At 41.0% G+C, this 25,614-nt stretch overlaps 1 protein-coding gene across 3 annotated transcripts in view; it reads left to right on the top strand.

The window, feature by feature from the left end:
- The window catches only part of LOC141802585 (CUB and sushi domain-containing protein 3-like), a 448,333-nt gene that overhangs the window by 268,078 nt on the left and 154,641 nt on the right, over window positions 1–25,614 (top strand). For all 3 annotated transcript variants that reach the window (XM_074686127.1, XM_074686129.1, XM_074686128.1), the window contains exons 10-12: window positions 9,316–9,437; window positions 23,399–23,502; window positions 24,671–24,783. In XM_074686127.1, the coding sequence (XP_074542228.1) occupies window positions 9,316–9,437; window positions 23,399–23,502; window positions 24,671–24,783 (339 nt within the window). The remainder of the gene's footprint in view (window positions 1–9,315; window positions 9,438–23,398; window positions 23,503–24,670; window positions 24,784–25,614) is intronic.

Raw genomic sequence — 25,614 nt, 5'->3', positions numbered from 1 at the left:
TAGTGCTGATACCCTTTGATTGGCTCTCTAAGATTGCTAATGGCTGTTAGAGATTCATCATCACTAAATAGCTGTAATGAGTGGTTTAATAAAGCTGCTAACATTTAGCCAATCAACTCTTGCATTTACCTGCCTGAGATGATGGGCTAAGCTTCCCCAAAGGAAGACTGGCAATGACAATAAAAGTCAGTGATGTCGTCCCTTGAGGCAGGAACGGTTAAGAAGAATGACCTCCATCAGCAGAGAACAGAGCCATTGGTCTACAGTCGGCAGTGCTCTTTGAAGGGAAAGTATGTGGGCAGGAGGAGACGCTCTCAACAAACTACTGTAGTTTCTCTGTCGCAGGTGTGTGTATTTTTTTAAGTTCTGTTGAATTTAAAACAGGACCGCTGGCATTCCCAGCACAAACCACAGCTCAGGGTGGAACTTTTTTGACAAAGCCATGACAAAGAGCGCCATCCTGCTCCGTGGGTGTTGCTAAGTAACGAGTGATTCTCTGTGAGTTGATCTTTGTTATTTAAAGCATCTCACAATGGAGGGCACTGTTACTCCAGCGTGGTGCCCTAACACAGTGTACATAAAACTCAATTTATGCAACCCTTGCAGTATAAGAGAAACAGCAGGAACATTATTCATGATTTTAATTTCTCATACAGTATGTCCTGATCTCAGACAAATTTACCTCAAGCTTTAAATGCTGTGAAAGTATCCACAGGCAGTGCTGTTTAAGACGGGTATCTCTGGAATAGAAGAGAATCATAGCACTGTTTACAAGTCTGGCATTGTTATGCAGCATATCTCTGCCCTACTTTGGTGAAACAGAAAGACATCCATCTTCAAAAAACCCATAAATCCCAGGATAAACACAGCGAGGTTGCTTGAAGGACAAGATTCATGATACACTTGAATTTATTTGGAAACAGTGCTGAGGCTTTATCTGAACTATATGCCAGGATCACTCAAAAGGGAAGACAAAAGAAGTAAACATGGTACTCTGCATGTGTAGGCACTTCAAATACACATGAAATGCTTGAAATAGGGTGAATTGGTGTTGGTGGCTTAGCTGGAAAGGAAAGAGTAGAGAGACTTCTTCTCTATTTTTAAACCTATTCACAAAAATCCATTCCCCCTTAGGGACAAAAATCCAATATTGAATTTCTGAAAATATGAATGCCTTGGAGGCAAAGAGAGAGAGGCTAGTTCAGAGCTAATAGACTGTGAAGAGAATCAGCTTTCCATCGTCAGAAGGTGTTGCATAGCCCTTAATTTAACTCCTTTTTTTTTTTTTTCCTCCATCCTTCATCACTGTCACCTTCTCTGACCAGTCAGTGACTAGTATTTAAAGTCCTATCATACGCAGATGCAAACAAGATTTTTCCCCGTTTTATTCTGCCAGTGTTGCAATGCCACTGAAAGCATTGGGAAGAAATTTCTCTTTTTTTAAATTCGGTTGAAATAGGAACATTCTCTCACCAGCTACTTTATTAGGTACACCTTGCTAGTACTGGGTTGGACCCCCTTTTCCTTCAGAACTGCCTCAATCCTTCATGGTATAGATTCAACAAGGTACTGGAAACATTCCTCAGAGAGTTTGGTCCATATTGACATGACAGCATCACACAGTTGCAGTAGACTGATCAGCTGCATTTGAGTACAGTGAGCTCATTGTCATGTTCAAGAAAGAAGTCTGAGATGATTCCAGCTTTATGACATGGAGCGTTATCCTGCTGGAAGTATCCATCAGAAGATGGGTACACTGTACTCATAAAGGGATGGACATGGTCAGCAACAATACTCAGGCAGGCTGTGGCGTTTAAACCATGCTCAGTTGATACTAGGGGGCCCAAAGTGTTCCAAGAAAATACCCCCCACACCGTTACACCACCAGCAGCAGCCTGAACCATTGATACAAGGCAGGATAGATCCATGCTTTCATGTTGTTGACACCAAATTCTGACCCTACCATCTGAATGTGGAGCAGAAATCCAGACTCATCAGACCAGGCAACATTTTTCCAATCTTCTATTGTCCAGTTTTGGTGAGCCTGTGAGAATTGTAGCCCCAGTTTCCTGTTGTTAGCTGCCAGGAGGGTCACCCAGTGTGGTCTTCTGATGCTGTAGCCCATCTGCCTCAAGGTTGGACGTGTTGTGCATTGAGAGATGCCCTTCTGCAGACCTCGGTTGTAACCAGTGGTTATCTGAGTTACTGTTGCCTTTCTATCAGCTCCAACCATCCTGGCCATTCTCCTCTGACCTCTGGCATCAACAAGGCATTTTCACCCACAGAACTGCTGTTCTCTGGATATTTTCTCTTTTTGGGACCATTCTCTGTAAACCCTAGAGATGGTTGTGCTTGAAAATCCCAGTAGATCATCAGTTTCTGAAACACTCAGACCAGCCTGTCTGGCACCAACAACCATGCCCCGCTCAGAGTCACTTAAATCACCTTTCTCCCCCATTCTGGAACTCACTGTGAACTGCAGCAGATCGTTTTGACCATGTATACATGCCTTAATGTACTGAGCTGCTGCCATGAGATTGGCTGATCAGAAATTTGCATTAATGAGCAGTTGGACAAGTGTGCCGAATGAAGTGGCCAGTGAGTGTATTGAAGCTTTCAAAAACAACAATGCTAGATGGTGTCTTATGAATCAACAGGTGGGCTCGCACAATAAACAGATATTCTGCAGTTCTTCTCTGCCACCAGTAAGAAAAAGCACAATAACACGTTTCCAGTTTCATTGTCAGTAAACTATTTTTCTGTTTACTGAAGGGAATACTCTGAGCAATATTCTCTGTGAAAACATGTTACCCACGAGGCTTAGCAGGGTGTTGAAAGAAACAGAAGGTTGAGTACCTGTTTTGATAGAAAATATAATGAGGTTACCCACAGTGTTTGAAGAGATGGACGGAGCTGGTGGAAATGCCGGTGCTCTTTTCTTCCAAATTGTGTCAGCCAACAGAAAATATTGTGCTGCATCTGCATAAACACCACCTGATCTGCAGCGCCAAATCCACCTTGGAACATGCATGTTGATTTTAAGCCACAAAATCATTGAACAGACACAGAAGCTGCTGTGCTTCTGTTTGCACCTCAGCTGGCTGTGCAGGCACTGGAAGATAAATTTAATACTGGAATGAGTTCAGCAGGTAAGCTATCTAAGAGGATCTGTTCAGTCCCAATGTGTTTTTGTGACAATATGAGTCAAAGCAGAGTCCTCTAAATTCTAGTTTTCTCATTATGCCTGTTTTTTGTTTGTTTTTCCATCCTGTTGGACAAAATAGGAGCAGGAGAAAGTCTGTCTCTAGATGAATGCTACTCAAGTTTGACCTTTCCATCCCACACCAGCCAAAAGCTCAAGTGGAAACTCATGAATTACATCCAGAGACAGGCAATCTGTCAGAAAGCGTCAAGCCTGCTCACTTATTAAGGGGTCAGCTCTGTCACAACACTTGCTACAGCTAAATGTGGCTTTTGGAACATTAGAGGAAAACAAAGTGAACATATCTTGAAGATTTGCCCTTTATGTCAAAACAGTGAACCGACCGAGGGGTCTAGATAAATAATAAAAGGCACAGAGAGGGGAGGATGTGGGGGTTACTTTATTAGCTGCAATTGAACAATTAAAATCTAAATCAAAATAAGCAACAAAAACAGCCAATAAATGGCAATGTCCTTCTGTCCACATCCACGATAGTTTATGAGAGGGACGGACAGGGAGTGGGAGAGGGAGTCCATGTGGCACCTTGATTAATGGACAGATGGCAAGGCCACCAAGCCAACTCTCTGCTCCTCTGTGTGTGTGTGTGTGTGTGTGTGTGTGTGTGTGTGTGTGTGTGTGTGTGTGTGTGTGTGTGTGTGTGTGTGTGTGTGTGTGTGTGTGTGTGTGTGTGTGTGTGTGTGTGTGTGTGAGAGAGTGTGTGTGTGTGTGTGTGCGTGTGTGTGTGTGTGTGTGTGTGTGTGTGTGTGTGTGTGAACTCTAGGGGGCTCAGTTGAAAACTGAGTGAAGGTGTTACACATTAAGTGGATATACACACATATCATCATATGTTGCTTTCACAGATTAAAGAAGTAAAAAAAGACAAAGAAAGGAATAAAGGAGGGAAGGAAACAGTGAAAAGATGACAGATGACAAAGAAAACTTCAGATTAAAAAATTGTAAGATAAAAAAAAAAAAAAGAAAAGAAAAAAAGGAGAAAGGAAGAAGGGCAGTGGGGAGGGAGGGGCATAAGAAAAATGCCAAAAAAACATCCCTGTATGAGGTTTTCTGTGCTGTGTGAGTGTGTGTGTGTGTGTGTGTGTGTGTGTGTGTGTGTGTGTGTGTGTGTGTGTGTGTGTGTGTGTGTGTGTGTGTGTGTGTGTGTGTGTGTGTGTGTGTACCTATTAGAGCCCTAACCAGAATGAGGGCCATAGGAACACTGTGTGCCAGCTTAATGATGTCATCAATCATTCTCTCTGTCCATTGGTCAATCTATCTGCTCCTGCAGGCAGCCTGTTAAGACAGCATGTTCAGCCATCCTGATAAAGCTTCTGATCTCTCATCTGATCTAACACTATGATCCCAGACTCATTTCGAAAGTATGCAGTTAATAGGTTAAAATATATTCTGTAGTTTTGGGAAAATCTTATTTCCATAAAAATGTAATATGCTAAACTGAAAAACGTTTGATAACAGAAACCAGGAGGTCAAAGATGATACAATGATTTGAAAACTTTTATTTATTTTTATGTATTTATTTTTTATTATTATTATCATTTTTTAATCTTTTTTATTTATTTACTTTTTATAATGATGCTCCTGGCCCTTACTGTCAAATAATGATGAGGTTCTTGGTTTTGCCATCTTGTCCTGCAAACTCAAGGTGAAAGCATACTACAGTTGTAAATCCAGCGGGGCCAAAGACAAAAGTGTTTCTTGGGGATTCTGAAACCAAAGTAAGCGCAGCATACATCTAAAAATTCATCCATATTGTTCGATTTTGTTTCATATTCTATCCCCTCGTCCCAAAAGTCTCTTCACGCTCTCTGTTCAGGATGCAGGGTCAGGCAGATAATCTGGAACAGGTAGGGGTTAAGCGTCCTTGGTATGCTCCAGCAGGTACCTTTGTATGGATGATTGAACCCGAGCCCTCCACAGAGAGGACGACTCACTAACCGCAAAAGGCCACCGTGCTGAGAAAGCAGCAGTTATGGACCTTGAGAGTGAGGCCGAGATCAAACTGAAGGCAACAGTTATGAGAATCTGCTACGCTCGAATGGAGGATCAAGTCAAAACATCATGAAGCTGAAGAGTGTTAAACTTTAGGCTAAGAAAATATTTTCCCCTGCAACCTTGCTGGAGCTCATGGGATAGGATAGTTTAGCTCCGAAGCCATAAAACAAAACTTTGGAGGAGTGTGAGCAAGGGCGTTTGAGCTCCAGAGCAGACTTTGGCAGTGTGATCCTTGTCTGAAACATCATTTAATGTTGGTCTGCATCCCAATGGTTTCCGTGAGTGTATATGTTTGTGTTAGAGTGAGAGCGAGAAAGCGCAAATCCTCAGGGAATCTAGATGTTCTGAATACATAAACACTCATGCGGATGGGTTGTTGTACTCTTACACAAACACACTCATATACAAACAGTCTCACAGCGCTTCCTGTCAAAAGCATTCAGTTAATCTAGCTTGTGATTCAGACAATATGAATTTAGTAACAGATAGACCTCATCAAAATTTTTAATTTGATCTAGAATTCATTATCGTTTTAATGATAGTGTGGCCCTTTTGGCTTCAAGCCCTACACATCATGTGTCAGTCTGAATAAAGATTAGGGGGAGAAAATAGAGATAGGCTTTCAGAAGGTGAAAAAGGTGGAAACACAGGACTGTTTTTTCCAGTTGCAACATATGGTACTGAAAATAGATTCAATGATTATTCATAATGTCAAAGATGTCAGCCTCAGTAATTAACCAAAGAGTGTTAACATCTGCTTCTACACCTCAACACATCAACTTACGGTCTTATTACTTTATTGCTTTGTGTTTGGATTTTGTTATGGTCAAATTGTTTTCTTTTTTCTTTTTCTTTTTTTTTTTTTTCACCTTTTCTCGCTGTGTCAACAGATTTTTTTTTTTATTTCTTTTCTTTTATTTAAACCTCAGATAAATCCACCATTTGTTACTGGTTTAGCTAGCAAAATAAATAAAAGGAAATTCTATTTATAAGCTTGGGAACTAAACCAAAAAAAATGGACACATCGGGTTGACAGAGGAAAAAGAACTCTGAAACTCACTGTTCAAACGGTAGTTTCCATTTCTCTCTATACCTCAATCTATATTTATTTAATTAAACTTAATTTATATTGTGCCAAATCATAACAGATATTATTCCAGGACACTTTCCATAAGCATAAACAGGTCTCAACCAGTTAAGGTTAATAAAATGTTATTTCACCTCTGTTCAACCTCAACACAGTCTCAGCAGATGATTGTCAAACATAAGTCTGGTTCTACTCAAGGTTTCTTTTTGTTTCAATGAAGTTTTTCCTGTTATTTACTTGTTAAATTCTTCAAAAAGCTCTCCAATTATTGGATTTAGCTGAGATAGAACTTGTATCTTGTTTTGATTTTGTATCTTTGTTTTGATTCATGAATTTCCCTTCGGGGATTAATAAAGTATTTTATCTATCTGTCTATCTATCTGATTTGGGTTTAGACCAATAAATCTTTCATCTTTGTTCTTAGATATCTTATACATTTTTTGTGATTCAGCAGCATACACAAGGAAAAGATAATTTATCGTTTCAGGTGGCAGGATGTCAGTTCATGGTCTACATTTAGTTAAATGCCCCCCTATGGTGCCATGATTTTAACAAATAAATGTTAAAGAAATGATGCAGAGCTAGGGTTTGATACAGCTGGTACATCACTCTATCAGTAAACACTATACACGAAAGAACCTTTCAGGATAAGATTATTTTTTTATGTTTTTTTTAATGATTTATTTATGAAACATTGGAGCATGTTATGATTGTTGCCGGGTAAGTAGCAAAGTCTAACTCCACTTTTTTAACTTTGGCAGTAGATTAGCAATAAAATGAAGTTGCTGCAGTTCATCTGGTGTCCTCTTGAGGCTGGCTGCAGAAACCCAAGAAACCACAGAAATTCAGAACAGACAATCTTTGCTGCAAAAATCTTATATCTCTATCCATACACACTTTGTTCAAACTTACCATCCTTTAAGTTATCAAACTTATAAGTTTTGATCAAGGGTTTTGTGAGGCCATGGCTGACACAAGACAGATGAGCATCCTGTAGCTGTTAGCTAAGGAGGCTGAAGGCCCAGCTCAGCTACACCTCTTTGCCTCATTGTAACTAAAATGTGTTTTAGTCAGCTTTTCCAATTTGGCACCTGCCAGCAATAGACTTCAAAACTCTCTGTTGGACACAAATGGGTAGACTACATCTATGGTTATTAAGTGTAGTCAACCAATAAGAAGACATGAGTCCAGAGAGACAGGACAGTGTATAAAAAGAAAGATGGATAGACAGAGAGGCGAAGACAGACACAGATACGGAGGGGGTTTAATCTAAATTATGACATGTAAGCTCCTCTGGTAATTCTTGTGATAACTCTCCCTGCATTATCGCTATAGCAACATTGTGCCCATTCTGCTGTTGGCACGGCGTGGGGCTGGCCATTCATTCTGGCCAGCGCTGATTGAGCTGTCATCACCCACACATACACACACTCTAACAGTGACGCACACACTCTTGGAGACGTGTATATAAATCATCCCTCATGTGCAAGCCAAAGCGCACAGAAAAACACACGCACACACGCACACACGCACACACACACACACACACACACACACACACACACACACGCACACACACATTCCATCTCTTTGTGTCTTTGTGTCTATCAGTTTATAAATTGCAGCGAGCTGAACACGAGAAGGTCAAGTGAAGATGCATTTAGAATTAGTGAAACAAGCAACAACTGGGTTCAGTCAGGGGGAACTCAGGCAGTGATCCAGGAGAGCCAAAGACGGGGAAACACACAGTTGCAGGCAGAGACAGACGGGAGAGATATAGGGTTGTCTCTGAGGGGTCTTGAACTTGTTCTTACACTCACTTACAGCACCTTGCAGACACACCCCATTACACAAACAACAACACACACAAACGTACTGAGGTGTTTTTCTTTTAAAGCCTCAGTGTGTTTTTTTTCTGTCACAAAAGCAGCAGGAGTGTGTTTCAGTGTGTTGTGTTTTCATGTTGAGCATGTGTGACTTGTTGTTTTAATATACAAACACATAAGTGTGCTACTTGTGTATCAAATACATATGTGCTTTTGTTTCTTGCTGTTGCACATCTTTGTTTCCACATCGTGATGACATAAGCATTCACTCTTGTTATTTTGTGTTTATTTATTTTCTTTTGGTGTGTGTTCGTTCGTGCGTGTGTTTGTGTGTCTGTTAACTGTACACATTCCTGCAGCCTACTGCTCAACAAACTAATTAAAGAACAAACACCGCTTCAAACCAACCAGAAAATTACCTCCCAACTCTAACAGGACGACCCAAGGACAGACAAGCAGGTTCTCTATCACACCCAGTTGGAGCACACGGCCTAATAAAGGCTTGGTCGCATTATCGAACAGCTAGCATGTGTCATTCTCAACACCCTGCTGAGTGTAGCTTCGCAGTGTGGGTTTATGAGGTTGTATGACTCTACTTAACAAGTGCTGACATGCAGTTATACACTCAGATTGAGGTTCTACACCAAGGCCCTATAATTGTACACTTTTGCCTTGCTCAGCAAACAGAATGTTACTTTTTTAAAAATAAAATTTGATTTTTGTCTCAAGGAGATGAATCTCACTATTTCCAGCTAGTTGCAAGCGGTTGACTTTCAATAGATTTGGAGAGTAAATTGCTGGTGAGCATCTCTATCAGTCAATGCTAGCTAATCCTGTGGTATTTCACAGCCAATAGCTCCCAATTAAGCGCTGCTATCCAGGGAGTTGCGGCTGTATCAATAACATCTTTCTGACCTTCTGTTCCTCTTTGGCACTCAGTTCTCTCTTTTCTTCACGTTGTGTAAGTGTCATATTAAATTGTTTGAACTACATTCATGCTGTGACCCAGAAGTGGTGTACTTTGATGCTTCCAAAAGTTTCATTTAAACCATAAAGTTGTAAAAGTTATAAATGTTATCGAATCTGTGTCGCTTGATGACTCAAATGCCAAGACTAGCTGCTGCTGATCCTTTACAGTGTATTCTGTTACAGGTAATTAAAATGGTATTGTGTTTTTCTTCCCTTTACAGTCAAAACCTGTGGCAGCAATCTTCAAGGGCCGTCAGGAACCTTTACATCCCCCAACTTCCCCATTCAATACGAGAGCAATGCACAATGCGTGTGGATAATTACAGCTTCAAATCCAAACAAGGTAAAGCTCTTTCTCTTTGTCTCCCTGTCTCTTTGTACAGCCCAACACATAACAGTTGTTGTTGATAACCAGCACACATTGTTTTTGAAATAAGCAGCATGCAAATATTTGTTCTCTTTGCATGGAATAAAAAGGTTTCTTTATTCTAAAAAAATGAGTCATAAGCAGCACAATTATAACCGTTGGGAGAACTTTTTTAAAATAAAATTAATTATACAGGTTTTCATTTGAACCAAACAATAGTTCGATAAAGGTCAGATACAAAAGAAAAAAAAATAGATTAAAAAAAAAAAAAGCCAGCCTGCAAATGCTTCTTTGAAGTAGGTCAGAATAGAAATACATTTTGGGTGGGTGTATACAGTTTATTTTCTTGTAAAACCGCTCTCGTGCACCTACACACATAAAATTCACATATTACATGCATATGCACATTTGTAGCATGTGTACTGTTGATTTTTGCATGTAGGCTGTAATCTCATTACTCTCCTCGAGTGTACCCAAACTAGGCTCAGAGAAAATTGGGGGGTGACAACAGTAACTCTAGCCCGAGGCAAACTCAACACAAGTGCATGATGGGACAGAAGTGGAGCTCATAAAATGTTAAATAAGCAAGAACAACACTGGCAGAAGCACAGGCGTGCAGTGCATGTCGTCATGGTGAGACGCTGTCCCAGCACGAGCCTTGACTTAGCTTGCAGCCTTTGTTCTGTTTGAATTTTAAACATTGGATACAACTTTAACTGATAATTCAAATAGTTCTTACAAGAGTGTATAAAGTGAGTTTTTACATCATCAAAACCAAGCAGATGAGAAGTTGTTCTGTAGTTGCAGCATATCAATGTCTAATTCAATGTGTTTGTTAAATCCTGCCAAGAGGCACACGATAGGCTGGAGGTTAGATGGATGGCTATGATTGGTCGCTGTATGTCCCAGGAGAAATCTGATTGGTATTCAGGGGATACATCCTTATCTCACTCAGGGTCACTGTGGTGACCGCTCTGTCGTCAATGGCAACACCTGCGTCAGCACCATAGGGATGCACATACATAGATCCTCACACTCACACACAAACTCTTATACAAACACTTGCAGCACATGTGCTGAAATACACACACACATGCACACACACATCCACTTTGTTCCTGCACCAAACCTTTGTCTCTCCTTCCCTCCCCAGACTCACACACAGCTCTCTCTGTCACTGCCCAAGGCCTCTGGTTTATGGCCTAGAGCAATACATCCTCAGCTGAAGGCGAACAATGTGTATGTGACTGTTGAAGGCTATGGCACTAATGTCCTCCTGCACTCTGTGGGAATGCTTGCATCCTTGTGTTAGGAGTTATGTATGTGTTATGTATGATAATGGATATTGCCTAACACATTGCCCCAAATGAAGACCAGATCAACTGAGGTTACTTCATGCCTTTTTTATGGCCCTTTATTTCAGAAGCCCTTACTGCCATCACCTTATCAGCTGTTATGATCCGTACTAATTCATGTCACACTGCATCACAAGCTTGACTCACACCGTACTGAATCATATGCTTGTCTTTCAACACACTACATCTTATTTACAGTTTGTCATTTCCCAAACTGAACCACAGACAAGCCGTGTACCACATTACATCACATAGCGAACAAGACTCATGTAAAAGAACATAAAACATGAGGTCTGCAGGGGTCTGCACATTTGTACTTCACTGACCTGAAGACTGTTAAGAGCAAACGTACATGCGGTGTCCTCAGAGGACTGACACATAAAATATGAACCATATGATGCCCCAAGTTCAACTCCTAGGACAACCCTCTTTCCTTTCCCTCCTCTCTAGGCAGCATGAGCTAAAAAAAAAACAAATATCCAGCTTTCATGTAAGTTATAGAGTAGAATAGAATAGAATAGAATAGAACTGAATAGAATAGAATGGAAAAGAAAATACTTAATCTATTCCCGAAGGGAAACTCAGGAGGAGTCACAGCAGCAGTCAAGAAAACAAAAGTAAGAAAGTGTATAGAAAGTGCGAAAAGGTTCATAAGAAAGTAAATGATGACAGCTTGTCCATCATCCTCCAGTCAGCCAGCCTCCACCTCCACAGGGTCCAGGACTGAGCTTTTTCAGTAGTCTGTTAAGTCTCTGTCTCCTGCATCCTGTCCACTCACAGCAGGTGAAGTTCTTCCAATGTGGCATTCATGTCCAGTGTTAGCTCCATGTCTGTGAATAGCATGATGCTCCTCTGCCCTCTGGTATTCCCTCTGTTGCTGGGTTAGCACAGCTAGCTTGTCCATCTTATTGAAGATAGATCTTACGTTCCCAATAACGGTGGATGGAAGGACAGGTAAATGTAGTCACTGCTTAGCTCACACCTGAGAACCAGCACATTGTCCTCACCTCCTTCTCCTCACCTTGTGGGGCAAAATCAGGCCTTGCACCAGTTAGCATTGACATGCTACAGACTGCTGACAGCTGATTTCACATGTAAACAATGCAGCCATGGTTACATGTAGGATCTCCAGACAAACACAGGAGAAAAAACAGCAAAAATATCACTGAAGACACAAGTTTGGAGTTCATGACCAACAAATGAGCCATACAAATGAATGATCCAACAAATGCAAAAAAGACAAATAAGAGACGAAAAAATTACAAGAAATGGACAAAGAAGAGAGTGCCACTGCAATAGGCAGCTACAACCAACAGGTCAGCGCTGAGCAACATTATCATTGCAGACCAGTGTAGAAAACTGAAGTTAAAAGATTCATCTTTAACATCTTTCATATGTTTCTTTGAGATAGCATAAATGTTGTGTTTTTTCTTTGATAGAAATACAAAAAAGACACTGAAGACAAACACAAATTGAGCTACACACACTTAAAGACTATAGTGGGATTATGAATGAGGGACACTGATTATTTCTGGTAGTATTGCAGCTAAATAGAAATGACACACACTACAAATAATACCTCGACATGATACAGATGTGTCCTTTAAGTGAGACATCAATACTGAGGGTTACGAGGTGCCTTCCTTGTTGCCTAGTTTCTCTTGAAGCAATTAAATCAGTAATTAAGTTTACCCTGACCTGAAACAGAGGTTGACCAGTTAGGGGTCAGGGCTCATCTCATTTCTTAGACCTCTTTATCAACACATTTTCTAACACGTCTGACTCTCACGCACATGTCAACAGGTGAGGCATGAATCAAACTTTAAAATCAAGATATGCATACAGCGAGTAACATGGTTGATGCCATCATAGACACTTCCTACCAGGCCTGATTATGTCACTCTGTTGACAAGTAGGGGCCTCTGTGATGCTGTGTGCACTGGATTTTGAGAGTAGAGCAGGAAGACCAGAGAAAACACTTTCAGAAAAGTTTCATTACTGCAAGTGTCAACTTTAAACTGCTGAAAGATACTGCTTTGTTGGTGGCTGTTGACCTTAGGGATCTTTGCTGGCTGGTGTCGAGTCATTAGTGTGTGTTAGTTGGAAGGGACAGGACATCAATAGTCAGACTGTAACCTCTGATATTGGGAACGAAGCCTCTTGAGGCTGACTTCAAAAGCAAAGGAGATTCTATTCAGATCCATGTTTAAAAGCCCATCTTTGGAGGAGATAAACATGTTTACAGCCTGTTATGATCAACACATTTGTCCCTTTCTTTATTTTAAGTGACTAAATATTTGTGCATACTTAAGAAGCGTTAAGTAGCACTTGTTACACAAGTGTCTTTGTTTCACTGCTTTACGACATGAGGAAGATGAAAACATTTTTATAAGCAGTCATTTCTGCTCTGACATATTAAACACTTTGCTGTTAAGTCTTGTTTCATGCTGTTTTAGAACAATTTCCCTTCATGGTGTCGGGTAGTTGGCAACCAAAATCTTAGAGCCAAAGACACATCTCCCAGATTCAAAGATAAATCGTTTAAAAGCGTGCTTATGTTGTGCAGGTGGCAGAGGCCAAAACAAACAGCGGGGAATTGGCAGGTATACATCAGGTTACAGGAAAAGAGCAGAACAAGTGCACTGATGATCCGGCTGGCTGCCATAAAAACCTGTCCTCAATTAGGAGGCTGATGAGGGAACGAGGGGCAGCTTAGCGGACAAGCTGGGTTGATCTCCTGAGGAAAGAAGCCAAAACAGTGCACACTGGCTCACCAGGAACCAAGAGGACCATCTGAGGCTGAAGAGGAGGGGAAGAGGGTCACAGTATTAAGAAGTAGTCTCAACTGACTTTCTCCCTGTAGCAAGACAAAACGTGTTATTGCTTGTACATGTCTCCCCTCTATATGCTTCCTTTCTCTCATTCCCCTTGTTTCATCCTTCTTTCTTTTTACTCTGCCCTTCCTTCATCCCCCTCCCTCCCAGAGGGTCTGTCCCTAGAATTACTCAAATTCTTCATTAAAGAGCTCAGCCTGAAACCATCAAATTACTGTGGAGGGGAAAGGAGAAGACAGGGAGGAATGATGCCCTGTTTTAACATATCGCTATCACTGAGGCAACTTTTCTCTCACATATTCTACATTTGTCTCCTTCTTTTCACACTCTGAAGGTAAAGAGACACAAGCTTCCATAGCTCACCCTCTCCTCTCTGTTTTTCCGTGGGCCCCTTTCCCTCCTCTCGTCTCCTGCCGTCTGTCCGCCCACCCCTCTTCACCCTCTCTTTCAGGTTAAGTGTTAATGGGCTTCTATAGCTCTCTGATGTTATTGCTTCATTTAGTTTTGGCAGAATGAACCTTTAGAGGCAATTCATTCCCTCCTGTTCTCATTTAACCTTGGGGGAGGCATGACTGTATGGCCATTAGTGGGCTTCTTTCTTTTCTACTTTCATCTTTTCCTTCATTTTCTTCCTCACATGAAGTCAACACTTAAACAACAATCAAAACACTTGTGTTTTGATTGTTGTGTATCATCAGGGATAGATAGATAATATAAACATAAAAATAGAGCTTCAATTTAAACAAGAACTCTTCCTAAGTTCAATAGACACATGAATACATTTTGATAATAAGTGAATGTTATGATACAGGTACTTCTGTGCTTGAGTTAAGCTTTTTTTATTCTACCAGTATGCATGCCAAGGGGTCTTTTAGAGGGAGGGTTGTTTGTGATTTGCCAGGAGGAAACAGCACCCATCTTCTTCTTCACACCTTGCTCTCTGTTATAGGCTTGCTTCATCAGTATCAATATAAAGACAGTATAATAGATAGAAAAATATGACACTTTTATATAATAAAACATGTTTAGGCCTATGGTTAACAGGAATTTAGCTCAATGTTATCATTACAGTTTAAGTTCAAGTTAGCATGTAGCATAAATAGTACCAGACTGTTAAAATCTGCAGTTCATGTTTTACATTTCTATTTTAGACACTCTTACACCCTCAAATCCGCTAGATACGTCTGCAGTCCGGCTCCACTGCGTTGCATGTTGACTGCGTTTGTCAGCTCACGCCCGTTGCGTGTTCAATCCAGCAAGCAGCATGACTGACAGACAGCTTGCGCTTTAATCATGTTGAGCTGGAAAACATCAAACCTGTTGACTCCTGGTCTGGCTCCACTCATTATGTCCGTTTGTCGTCGTAGTCGAGCTAAATAACAACTGATTTTGACACAGTTTTGTTGTATTTTGAAAGTCAGTGGGTGTTTTTAGGTAGATACCAGTCATGACTTCCTGTCCCGCTTGATCTTCCCTATGCTGAAATTAAGTGTCACAGCTCCGCATCTGGCTGAAATAGGATAGCTGCACATAACCTTTAACATTAAGGAGTAGCCACACAGACAGTACACAACAGAATAGAATAGAATAGAATAGAATAGAATAGAATAGAATAGAATAGGATAGGATAGGATAGGATAGAATAGGATAGAATAGAATAGAATAGAATAGAATAGAATAGAATAGAATAGAATAGAATAGGATAGGATAGAATAGGATAGGATAGAATAGAATGGAATAGAATAGAAAATAATAGAGCTTTATTGTCATTATAACAAGTACAACGGAATTGAAGTCACAGCAGCAATCAAGAAAACAAAAGTAAGAAAGTGCAAAAAGGTCCATAGAAAAATAGATGATGACAGCTTGTCCATCATTCTCCAGTCCAGCCAGCCTCCACCTCCACAGGGTCCAGGACTGAGCTTCTTCAGTCATGCTCCATCTCTGTCTCCTAGATCCTGTCTGCTCACAGCAGGTGAAGCTCTTCCAACATGGCATTGGTGTCTGGTGTTAGCTCCGTTAGCCATGTCTGTGAATAGCATGATGCTCCTCTGCCTTCTGGTATTCCCTCTGGTGCTGGGTTAGCACAGCTAGCTCGTCCATCTTATTGGAGATAGATCTTACGTTCCCAGTAACGATGGATGGAAGGACAGGTCCATGTCATCACTTCTTAGCTCACACCTGAGAACCAGCACGTCATCCTCACCACCTTCTCCTAACCTTGTGGGAAGACATCAGGCCTTGCACCACTTAGCATTGACATGCTACAGACTGCTAACAGCTGAGCTCACATGAAAACAATGTGGCCATGGTTACGAGTAGGATTTTCAGACAAACACAGGAGCAAAAATAGTAAAAAAAAAAATCACTGAAGCCACAAAAAGTTTGGTGTCCGGATCCAGAGTGGATCCAGTGTAAGTTGACAGATTGACTTGAATGGAACCCTATAGGATCTGGTGCCAGAGATGGACTTCAGATGGACTGCAGACACATCTGGCATGTTTCTGCTGTCACATATAAACTATATGATGTCATAACAAGATGACACCCTACTGATTGTGTAAATCTAACAGTTCCCAATCTCATCTCCAGTGGACAGTTGAGCACGATGTCTGCATTGAACTCATGATAACGATGCACCTTTAGATCTGTGCTAAAAAAAAAACAAGCAAACTCAGGCTAACCCCTGAGTCAGTGGCTCTCAGAGGTCTTCAAAACTAACACAGCTGCATGTAGAGCAATTTGTTTATAGAGATAAGATGGAAATGAGTTGTAATAAAATGCTGGATAGCTACCAAAAATTGCCACAGAAGTGCTACTTTTTGACTTGTGAGCCATCATGTCAAGAGTTCTCATCTGTACTTGATTTATGTTGGATTCACTGACTCTTTGTTTCAACTGACTCAGCCCGAAACAGCTACATTCATTCTCAGTCTTTCAAACTATTTAATATATTTTCCTAAATCTGAAGTGAAACGCCATCCTTCACCAACTTTTACTCCCAGAATATAGTTACCCAGCCTCACCCTAATTTCCATTCCCGGCTATGCCATGCTAATGATGGATGAAGCTCTAACATGTCGATCGACATCGCTGAATATGATCTGGCTTTGCATCGTTTTTTTTACACATTTGCATGCACAGTGTGAGGCATAACCAAGATGACTGCTGCAGTGCTGCTAAGCTGCATAATGCAATGGTGAAACGCACAGAGAAAGTGTTACAAGAGCATCTGGTGAGAAGGGAAAGTTTCACTGTGGGCTGGATTCACTAGTTTTCACAAATGGTGTAAATGAATGCTGTGTAGGCCTGCAGAAACCATGTGAACACATCGCGTCCACAAGGTGATAATGCACAACTTGATGTTATTCATTCAATGCTCTTTTTACAGGAAAAGAGGTTCGGGTAAAAAAAATACACTTAAAAAAATATCTATATGCACTCTTAGAACACTAGTTGCATAGCAACAGTAAAAGCCATGTGTGGCCTTTCCCACAGGTTTCTTGTCAGAGTTGGTATACAAAAAAGAAATTGGGTTTGGTTTCACCTCGATGAAACTGAAGTATAACGAAATGCGCTAAGTTGCTGTGAGCTCTGGTCATCAGTCTTCATCAGCTAGGAGCTAGGCTCTTCTCACCATGGCACAATTTATACCATCCAGAGGAAAGCATGTTCAAGGAGAGAGGATGGCGGTGGCTTCACTGTCACAGCTAATCTATTATTCCCCGACTCTATCTGCGCCCCTTTTACATCACTGACTCCTCTGCTCGCCAGGTGTTTCAGATATTGCTACCATAACTGTATCTTCAAGGTATCCCTAGATCTTATTACTGTATGGGCAGGGAGAAGCCTCCCACACCTCATTGTCAGCACGACAACCAAGGGAAGTGCTTTATCAAGCAGAAATCCAATTCTGTCGCCTCATTGGCTAGAAGCCATAGATGGATGGAAAGAAGGAATGCTGCAGCCAATTAGAAAGAGAGAGACAGAGAGGGTGACAGCAAGAGGGAGGGGGATATGGAGGGTGAGGCAAGGGAGACAGAGGGAGGGAGGGAGAAAGATGGATGTTTCTCTGAAGACCAGCCTATTAGACAGAGAAGAAAAATATGTCATGTTCAGTTTCATGTTTCTCACATACAAAGCAGTAAAACCTGAACACACACATTAACACTAACAGGCATTCCATCTGAAACATGTTTATCTCAAGGTTGACTTCGCTACTCACACAAATGTCAAGACACATATGTGCACAACGTATGCACTTTTATTCAAGCTGTGTTTAATGCTCTGTGAACAGAGCTGATGTGTCACGTGTCATTAGGTGTCTCTTAAAGGACGCACACAAGGACCAGTTTGAGTCATCAGAACACACAGGTCCTCCTCACTCTTCAGACACTGCAGAGCCAACATATTTCACAGCCTGTCTTGTGATACAGCAGCACCTTCAGTTGTCCAACACTTCAAAGAATGATGGCATGTGTACCTGACGGACTGAAGTACTTTCCTGAAGCTGTCCTCCCACTTCTTGTTTTGATGTTTTATGAGTTTGGTGGTCAGAGTGAAGACTGGGTAAGTCCACTTGGGGTGGAGAACAAGGTTGATTGATGGGTCACACAAACGGGGGGAACTTGATCCAGGAGATGAGTCAATCTTTCAAAGTTATGTAATCTCAGTCAGTTGCATAACTCTTGATGCTTTTGCGTCAGATAAAATGCATTAGATAATATAACATTTGTAGTTTATTTAAATTCTGTACGACCTTAGTGTATAATATCTACTTCTCTGTACTAAATCATTTACTTAATCTGTTATACTTTTGGTTCTCAACCAAAGTAAACACTGAGCTTTGTAAATAGCTTTATTTCTCATTAATTATGTAAATGTATTCATATGTCATATTGTTATTCCTCGATACAGATTCCTACATAGCACAAAAACAACACTGGATGTTTTCTGCAGAATTTCTCTAGTATCTACTTCTCTGCCAGCTTTACAAGAAAACATAACTGGCCAATGGTCATAAAGGCCATTGTGGAAGGTATAAGGGACACGTCACACATGGTGAGGTGCAAAGTAAAGCCAGAAAGTAGCAGTGGAAGCCAAATCACATGATGCAGTGGAAGTCTCAAAACAAAACAAAGAAGTATGGATGATTCTTGGACTGAAATGGAGAGTGTTTCAGATTTTTGGAAACACCGGGTAGCCAGGAGTCATGCAATATGCAAGGGATGCAAAAAACAAAGGGAACTTCTGCTGCAGCACAACAAACCCCTGTCGGCGAATGACAGCACACCATCCTGACCAGCTGCTAGCAACAACAGACCTACACAGTGCACTAAAAAGAGGCTTCCAACTTAAGATTTTCCTCCACTTTCAAACTTGCTCAGAGGATCATTAAAGCACTTTCCTGCTTTATTTGTCGAGACTTGCCCCCTCACTGCATTGTTATAGTGAAGGCTTCAGACAGCTTAATTTGGATCAGCCAAGCTATGCACTCGCTGGTTCATTATAGATACTGAGGCTCTGGAGTCGTTTGCAGCTGTAAAGGAAAAGCATGGGAATTCTTGCAGCAAATAAGAGCAGACTTAAAGTGAAGTGAAACAATACTGTTATTTCTGTATCATTAGATAATAGGAAGAGATTACATTCAGGACCAACAAACTTTCTGCTTCTGCTGCTAATTGATAACAAACCCTGCAAAATCCAGACACAATTGGCACCTGGTTAGTTGTGTTTTGAGGCTTAGGGCCACTGACTGCAGCTTTGTTTGTCAAGTTAAAAAAACAAAAACAAAAAAAAAAACAAAAAAAAAGAGGTTACTGTTAAATAACCAAAGTAAGTGTCCAACAGGAAAAGGTAGCCCACACAACTTCTCCATGATCATCACACTATGATGGCAGGATCTGGTCTATCCTTTGGGTAAAATATGTCAGATATCTTCAAGCATGTGTTATTTATAGCCAGACTCTTAGTTGTATTGAGCATCTGCTTTGGGCTTGTACACATATTGTATTAACTGTTAAAACGGTAAGCGTGTAATCACAGAAATAGACACATTAATCTCCATAAAGCCATGCCTGTCTGTTTGAGCGAGTGTGTTTCTCATTTTGTGTGTTCGCTGGTTTGTGTTTGCTACATCCCGTGCATGAGTCCTTGCTCGTCTCTGCGCGTGTGTGCGCTTGCCAGAGAGAGTTTAGCAGGTTTGTAGGTGATGCTTTAATCCAATCTGCCGCCTTACATGCAGATAAGACTGAGTCAGCACTGGGGGCAACAGGCGCAGCGCTGCTTCATCTTTGATGCCCCCTCATTTAACTCCACATCAGGTGATTGTGGTGATGTCAAGCTTGCTGGATTTTAATTGTATTACTGCTGTGTACATTTTTCTTTGTAAGAGGAGAAAAAAATCACCTTGACCCCTTGAGCAAAAGCAAATCAGGCAACCCTGCAGATAAGCAGTTAAATGGCTGGAAAGTAGGACTTCATGGCCCCTGTTTCATGGGCTCGTTTGTTCCCTCTTTATAAACAGATTCAATGGTTAAGGTCATGGTGAGGATAAGCTGTTTAGACTTCAATATGCGTGCTGGAGATATCATGTCCTCAGGTCTTCAGGTTGCAGAAAGTCAAAGAAAAAAATTAAACAACTAAATTTATGAAGTCTGAGTCAAACAGAATGTCTGAATAAAGACTACAGAAACACATGCTCAGAAATAATACAGGATTTGAAACATATATATGCTCGCCGTTACCACGCCAGCAGACAGGAGATTGAGACCTGGATGTTTTTGAAGTTGTGCAGGAGAATACTGAATCTAGAAATCTAAAAAATCCTCTCAAGGACAGTGGAAGAAAGACAGACAGAATGGGTTTTCAGTCTCGTCCCTGAGGTTCGAGTCTAAATTCTGGTTCCAAATATTCTATCACTCACTAGCATCAAAGACAATTTCCTTATTAACCTCATGCAAGCATATATTTTCTTTATGTTCTCTTATTTCTTCCGTTCTTTCTATATTCTTCCACTTTTTTTATCTACTCCTATCCCTCTCTTCCATATCTCCACTCTCTTTTTTTCCCCATGGTACTTCCAAATATGTTTCTCTCTGCTCTTAGATGAAACAGAAAGTGTTGGTTTAATAATTCCTGATCAGAGATCCCAGCTTCCAGCACAGCACAGGAGGTGTTTCTCTGACTTTCTCTCTTTCCCAGCTTTTCGTCTAATACTGAATGTAATCACACCACACTGATGTGTAAGGGAATAATGAATTCTGATGAATCACCTTTGGTCAAATACAAGTTTGGGAGAGTAGGAAAGTGTCTCTTGTATGGTCAGAGGTGACAGACTACAATAGAAACCTGCTGAGCAGCATCTGCTGGATGTGATCGGGGTCAGTGATACAGAATAGTTGATGAAAGTCATGTCATACTTTTACCTCGGCCATGCCTTTTATTTGAATGATTTATCTATCAAACAGTTATGTTCTGAAGTTTTGTCCTCTATTTATCATTACATTTACCATGGCCTATTAAACCAACATTTATCAGAGTTTTAATGAGTTCAGGGCCTCTTTAAAAGAAAAAAATAAGCAATTGTATTGGGAGAATAGGGTTCTAATTAGCATGAGCATAATATGTAGCTGTGGAAATTTGTTGCTGTTATTTCAAGAAAGTTTCAAAGAGCTGTAGCATTAGAAGAGAAAAGAGATAAAAGTTTTTTTTGCTTTTGTGTACTAATGTGCACGGGAGGACTCTCCCCTTGTGGTCTAATAGTTGAGTAACACACACTAAACTGCCCTTTTGGGAGCCAGATTCCAGATAAAGTGGCCTCCTGGTTGGCAAAACACTAAACTGCTTCCTTCACTAATTCAAACATGTTAAACTGCCCCCTTGGGAGGCAAAAGCACGCGCTTAAGTTCCCTTGAAAACTACAGAACTAAGGGGCCGTTTACACGACGACTCTTACCCCTAAATTCCACCGCATGCGCCGCGCAGAGCAGCGGAGCACCACGGTCTTGCTCCGATTGTCAAACCCCACTGGAAGCAGCATGCTGCGCTGCGCCACACCACTCAATCCAAAGGGGGATCGCTGGTCCTTGGAGAGTCACAGGCTCTCGTCTGAATAGCGATATCACACAATCACCATTCACTCCCATAACTTTTGATATGTCAGTCCACACCTTGTCCTTTCTGCCTGTATCTTTGTAAGAAGGATGTTTGGGATCATACAGAATGTTCAACTCCTCCACTTCCAAGATCAGCTTCTCTTCATCCATGGCATCATTTTGAGTCTAGGACCCTCAGACTGACTGTTTACCTTTTGCACGTGCCTCCAGATGTGACATATTTATAACATATTGGGGAAATTTACGTTCAAGAGCTCGTGCATTGTGTTTTATTTTGAATCTTCTGGGTACTTCACACGGTGACTTCCTGTTTAGTGCTTTCTAATCGACAATGAAATTACAAGGTTTGGAAGCGGCCGCGCAGAAATTAGACCTGAAGGGTATTTCTTCAACAGCGCGTGCAGTGGAATTTGCCTGATAGATTACAATGGAAGCTAAGTACTTCGCAGTATGTTTCAAGGGCTCGGCGTGGCGCGGCACGGCACGGCGCGGCGCGGCACGGCGCGGCACGGCGCGGCACGGCGCAGCGCGGCGCTGCGGCGCACCGCGCATGAAGTGTTGATGCGTTTTGGCCTCTGTTTTACACAGAAATGGCGTTGCAGCTGACCTTAACTAGAAACCTTTGTTTCCACTAAAAACACTTGCTTCCTACTCACACGGTGATGGTATTTCAGAAAAATTCGCAGACTACCGTGCTGTGCTTGTGCTGCTGCACTTGCTGAAGCTGCTAACTGCCTTTTCAACAAAATGTGCATCTGTTCCACCATTTCTGCAATCAGCATTCAATATATACTGCACGATTGGCCCAACTCGTTTTTCAGCAAAGATCTACCACAAAACACCTCTGGACAAGACAGTCAAAGAGCCAACTTCATGCCTTGCATGCTTACTACAGCGTTTTCAGCCCCTCAGTGTTTCTGTATGAACACAGGTTTTTTTCACTGTTTTTTTTTTTTTTTTTTTGCATTTTTAGGGGAAATGTTATTGTGTTAACGTGGCCTTAGTGCCCTCTTCAGTGACTTTGTGACGTTGGCTGTAGTCATGTTGAAAACATCATGGTACAGTTTTATACCTCCTCCATGATGTTTCTCAAACCTGGAATAACACAGATTCCCCTAAACTATCCGTGTCTATTTTAGTCCAAGACCTGTTGATTGTTTTCTTCTTTCCAATTATCCTCTCTCCTCCACTCTCCTCATTCTTTTGCTTTCTGTTTGTAAACCATTTTGTTGCAATCTAAAGATAAAGACTTTAACTGTACAGTCATTTCTGGTCCACAACCGCACCATAACAAATTTGATTATGCTATTATACGTAAACATTGCATCCACAGTAGCATAATGTGGATGTCCATGTGTGTGAATTCATGTTACATTACCAGTTTACTGGTAGCTCAAGGAGCACAGCATGTACACACTCAGTGAGAGCTCCACAAACACAGACTGGCAGGCACAAACACACAGAGCTCATCTAACACTATATATTGCCACTGTCCCCCACATGATGCCTTTGTTACTATATTTGATGGTGAACCAGCGGTAGAATGACTTCACTCCTTCATTCCTCGCAGCTCTTTGTGACTAAGTATGTCCACCTGACTATTCTTTGTGTGTTTTGTGTGTGAACTTCAGGTGATCCAGATCAACTTTGAAGAGTTTGACCTCGAGATCGCCTATGATACTCTGACTATAGGAGATGGAGGGGAAGTGGGAGATCCCACCACTATACTGCAAGTGTAAGTACCACACTATTCTCTAACATGCTGTCATTTGCTACAAAAAGGTTCCTTTTAGAGGGGGAGCTTTTATGCAAATTAAAATTCTTTGAATGCAGTATGCCAGATGTAAAAGGCTGTTAATCCCCCTCAGACATAACTTTGATTTGGGGCATCATTAATAATAAAAAAACTAGACTTTAATACATTATTTCTCTGTAAAATAGATGTTTGAAAGCATTCACTTAACTGTTCAAACATGGGTTGTGGTTAATGTCACATGGAGAAGTGTAGTATGCATTAAAAAGATGGACAAATCACATTAAAAGTTTTCCAAGCTCTTTCATTTTTTGATGTTGTTAAAAGTAAAAACGCACTTCAACTTCCATTCTTGCTAGAGATGAAGACATATCACGTTTGATGGCCTTGTTATGGCCACACTGTTCATTTACACAGCAGACAATGTTTTATTGAGATAAATAACAAGAATATTATTTCATTTTCTGTTTTCTGTAAAGCAGGTGCTGCAACACTTTCCCTGATGAGCTGCAGTGCTCATAGTCAGTCTGTAAAATGCTTCACAACATAGCTAACATGCAACATACAAAGGCTCAATTATGAGAGTTGGAACAACAACCACATTTCTCATTGTTCTCTGTCCATTTTTCCCTAGTTCTTCATGTTCAAGCCATCAACTGCCAGCTGACTCGAAATTTTTCACCTAGTTTTTTTGCAATTAGTCCGATCGTAGAACAGAAGTCCACATTATGCGTCCTCCACTTAAAAATATGAACAGTGCTTGGGTTTTGAAAACACTCTCCAGCGCCCAAAAGGATAGCAGATGTAGAGCTCTCACAAAGTGGATGATTTCAATTCACTTTGGAGTCTGCCACTGTTAACTTTGATTCCTGAAAGGCGCTGGCAGTCTGGGGAATGGAAAGAAAAAAAAGAAGCTGGATAGTTTGAATGTTCTCTCAGCAAATTGTTTTTCCTGGGGGAGCATTCAGCAAAAACCAAAGCAAACCAAACCAAAGTGTTCGTTTCAGACACAGAATACTGCACAATTTATTCACACTCAAAGCACTTGAGAATCTGATTACAGCTGTGATTACACTGATGAAAATTATACTTTTTATATTCATTATCCTGATTACATTAATTTAATAGCAATTTATTTTTTGTGCTCCAGCCTGTCAGGTAGTTTTGTTCCCGACCTGATAGTCAGCATGACCCACCAGATGTGGCTTCACCTGCAGTCAGACGAGAGCGTCGGATCGATAGGATTTAAGATCAACTACAAGGGTAAGAAAGGAACAGTTTGTGCCCCTCTGTGTGTGAGTGTGTGTGCGTGTGTGTGTGCAGACTTTATTTATTGTTTTTAGTGTGAAAGTTCTGCTTCAATTCCTCTATGTTTTTTGGCTCTTACAAAGCCTAAAATTCAGGGGGATTTTTCTGTCTTTCTTGATTCTCTTTGCATTTAAATTTGAGCTCAAATTTCAGCGTGAAGCAAACACGCTCTCATGGAATTCAATACACAAAGAGATTTCAAGATTACAAGTAATCTGGCAATGGAGCCGGACTCTACACTCAAAAATGAGGCCCAAGCTGTTCCTGTGAAATGTTCACCCGCTTGATGCAAGAACCAAAACACTTCAGCAGGCGTCCTTTCACCTCACCAGTTCTCTGCCCTGAAAGTGAGAAATGGAATCAGAAAATCTGATAGCTCATCTGAACTTCTGTGTTTTACTAAAAAAATTATCAAATTTCAAAGAAAAAGTCATTCTGTGTCCCGAATTCTTGGTAATCTAACTTCTGACTCTTTTGTATGACTGGCCATAGATAAAGCTACCATGAATGAATCACTGACCTAAAACTAGAACATCAGAGAACATCTTAAAGGTGGTTGATAGATGATTATTGTATTGGTCCACTCGTGCAGGTGGACAGCTTGACTCCACAGTAGGTATCTTTGACATTGAGACATTCATTGTGCCATTATCCCTTCAAAATATCACTGGCCTGAGATGCTCTTGAATTTTTAGATTTATGTTCTGAATCATTACTTCTTAGACAAACGTTTCCACAGCCACTCCTGACCTTTGGATTTGAGATTCATTAAAATATAAAAATTCC

This window comes from Halichoeres trimaculatus, unplaced genomic scaffold (genome assembly GCF_033239565.1).
Source record: "Halichoeres trimaculatus isolate MK-OKI-2021-1 unplaced genomic scaffold, fHalTri1.1 fHalTri1_scaffold_14, whole genome shotgun sequence".
Taxonomy (NCBI): Eukaryota; Metazoa; Chordata; class Actinopteri; order Labriformes; family Labridae; genus Halichoeres; species Halichoeres trimaculatus.
The sequence above is the reverse complement of the archived record's forward strand: the minus strand, read 5'-3'. Positions and strand labels throughout refer to the sequence as shown.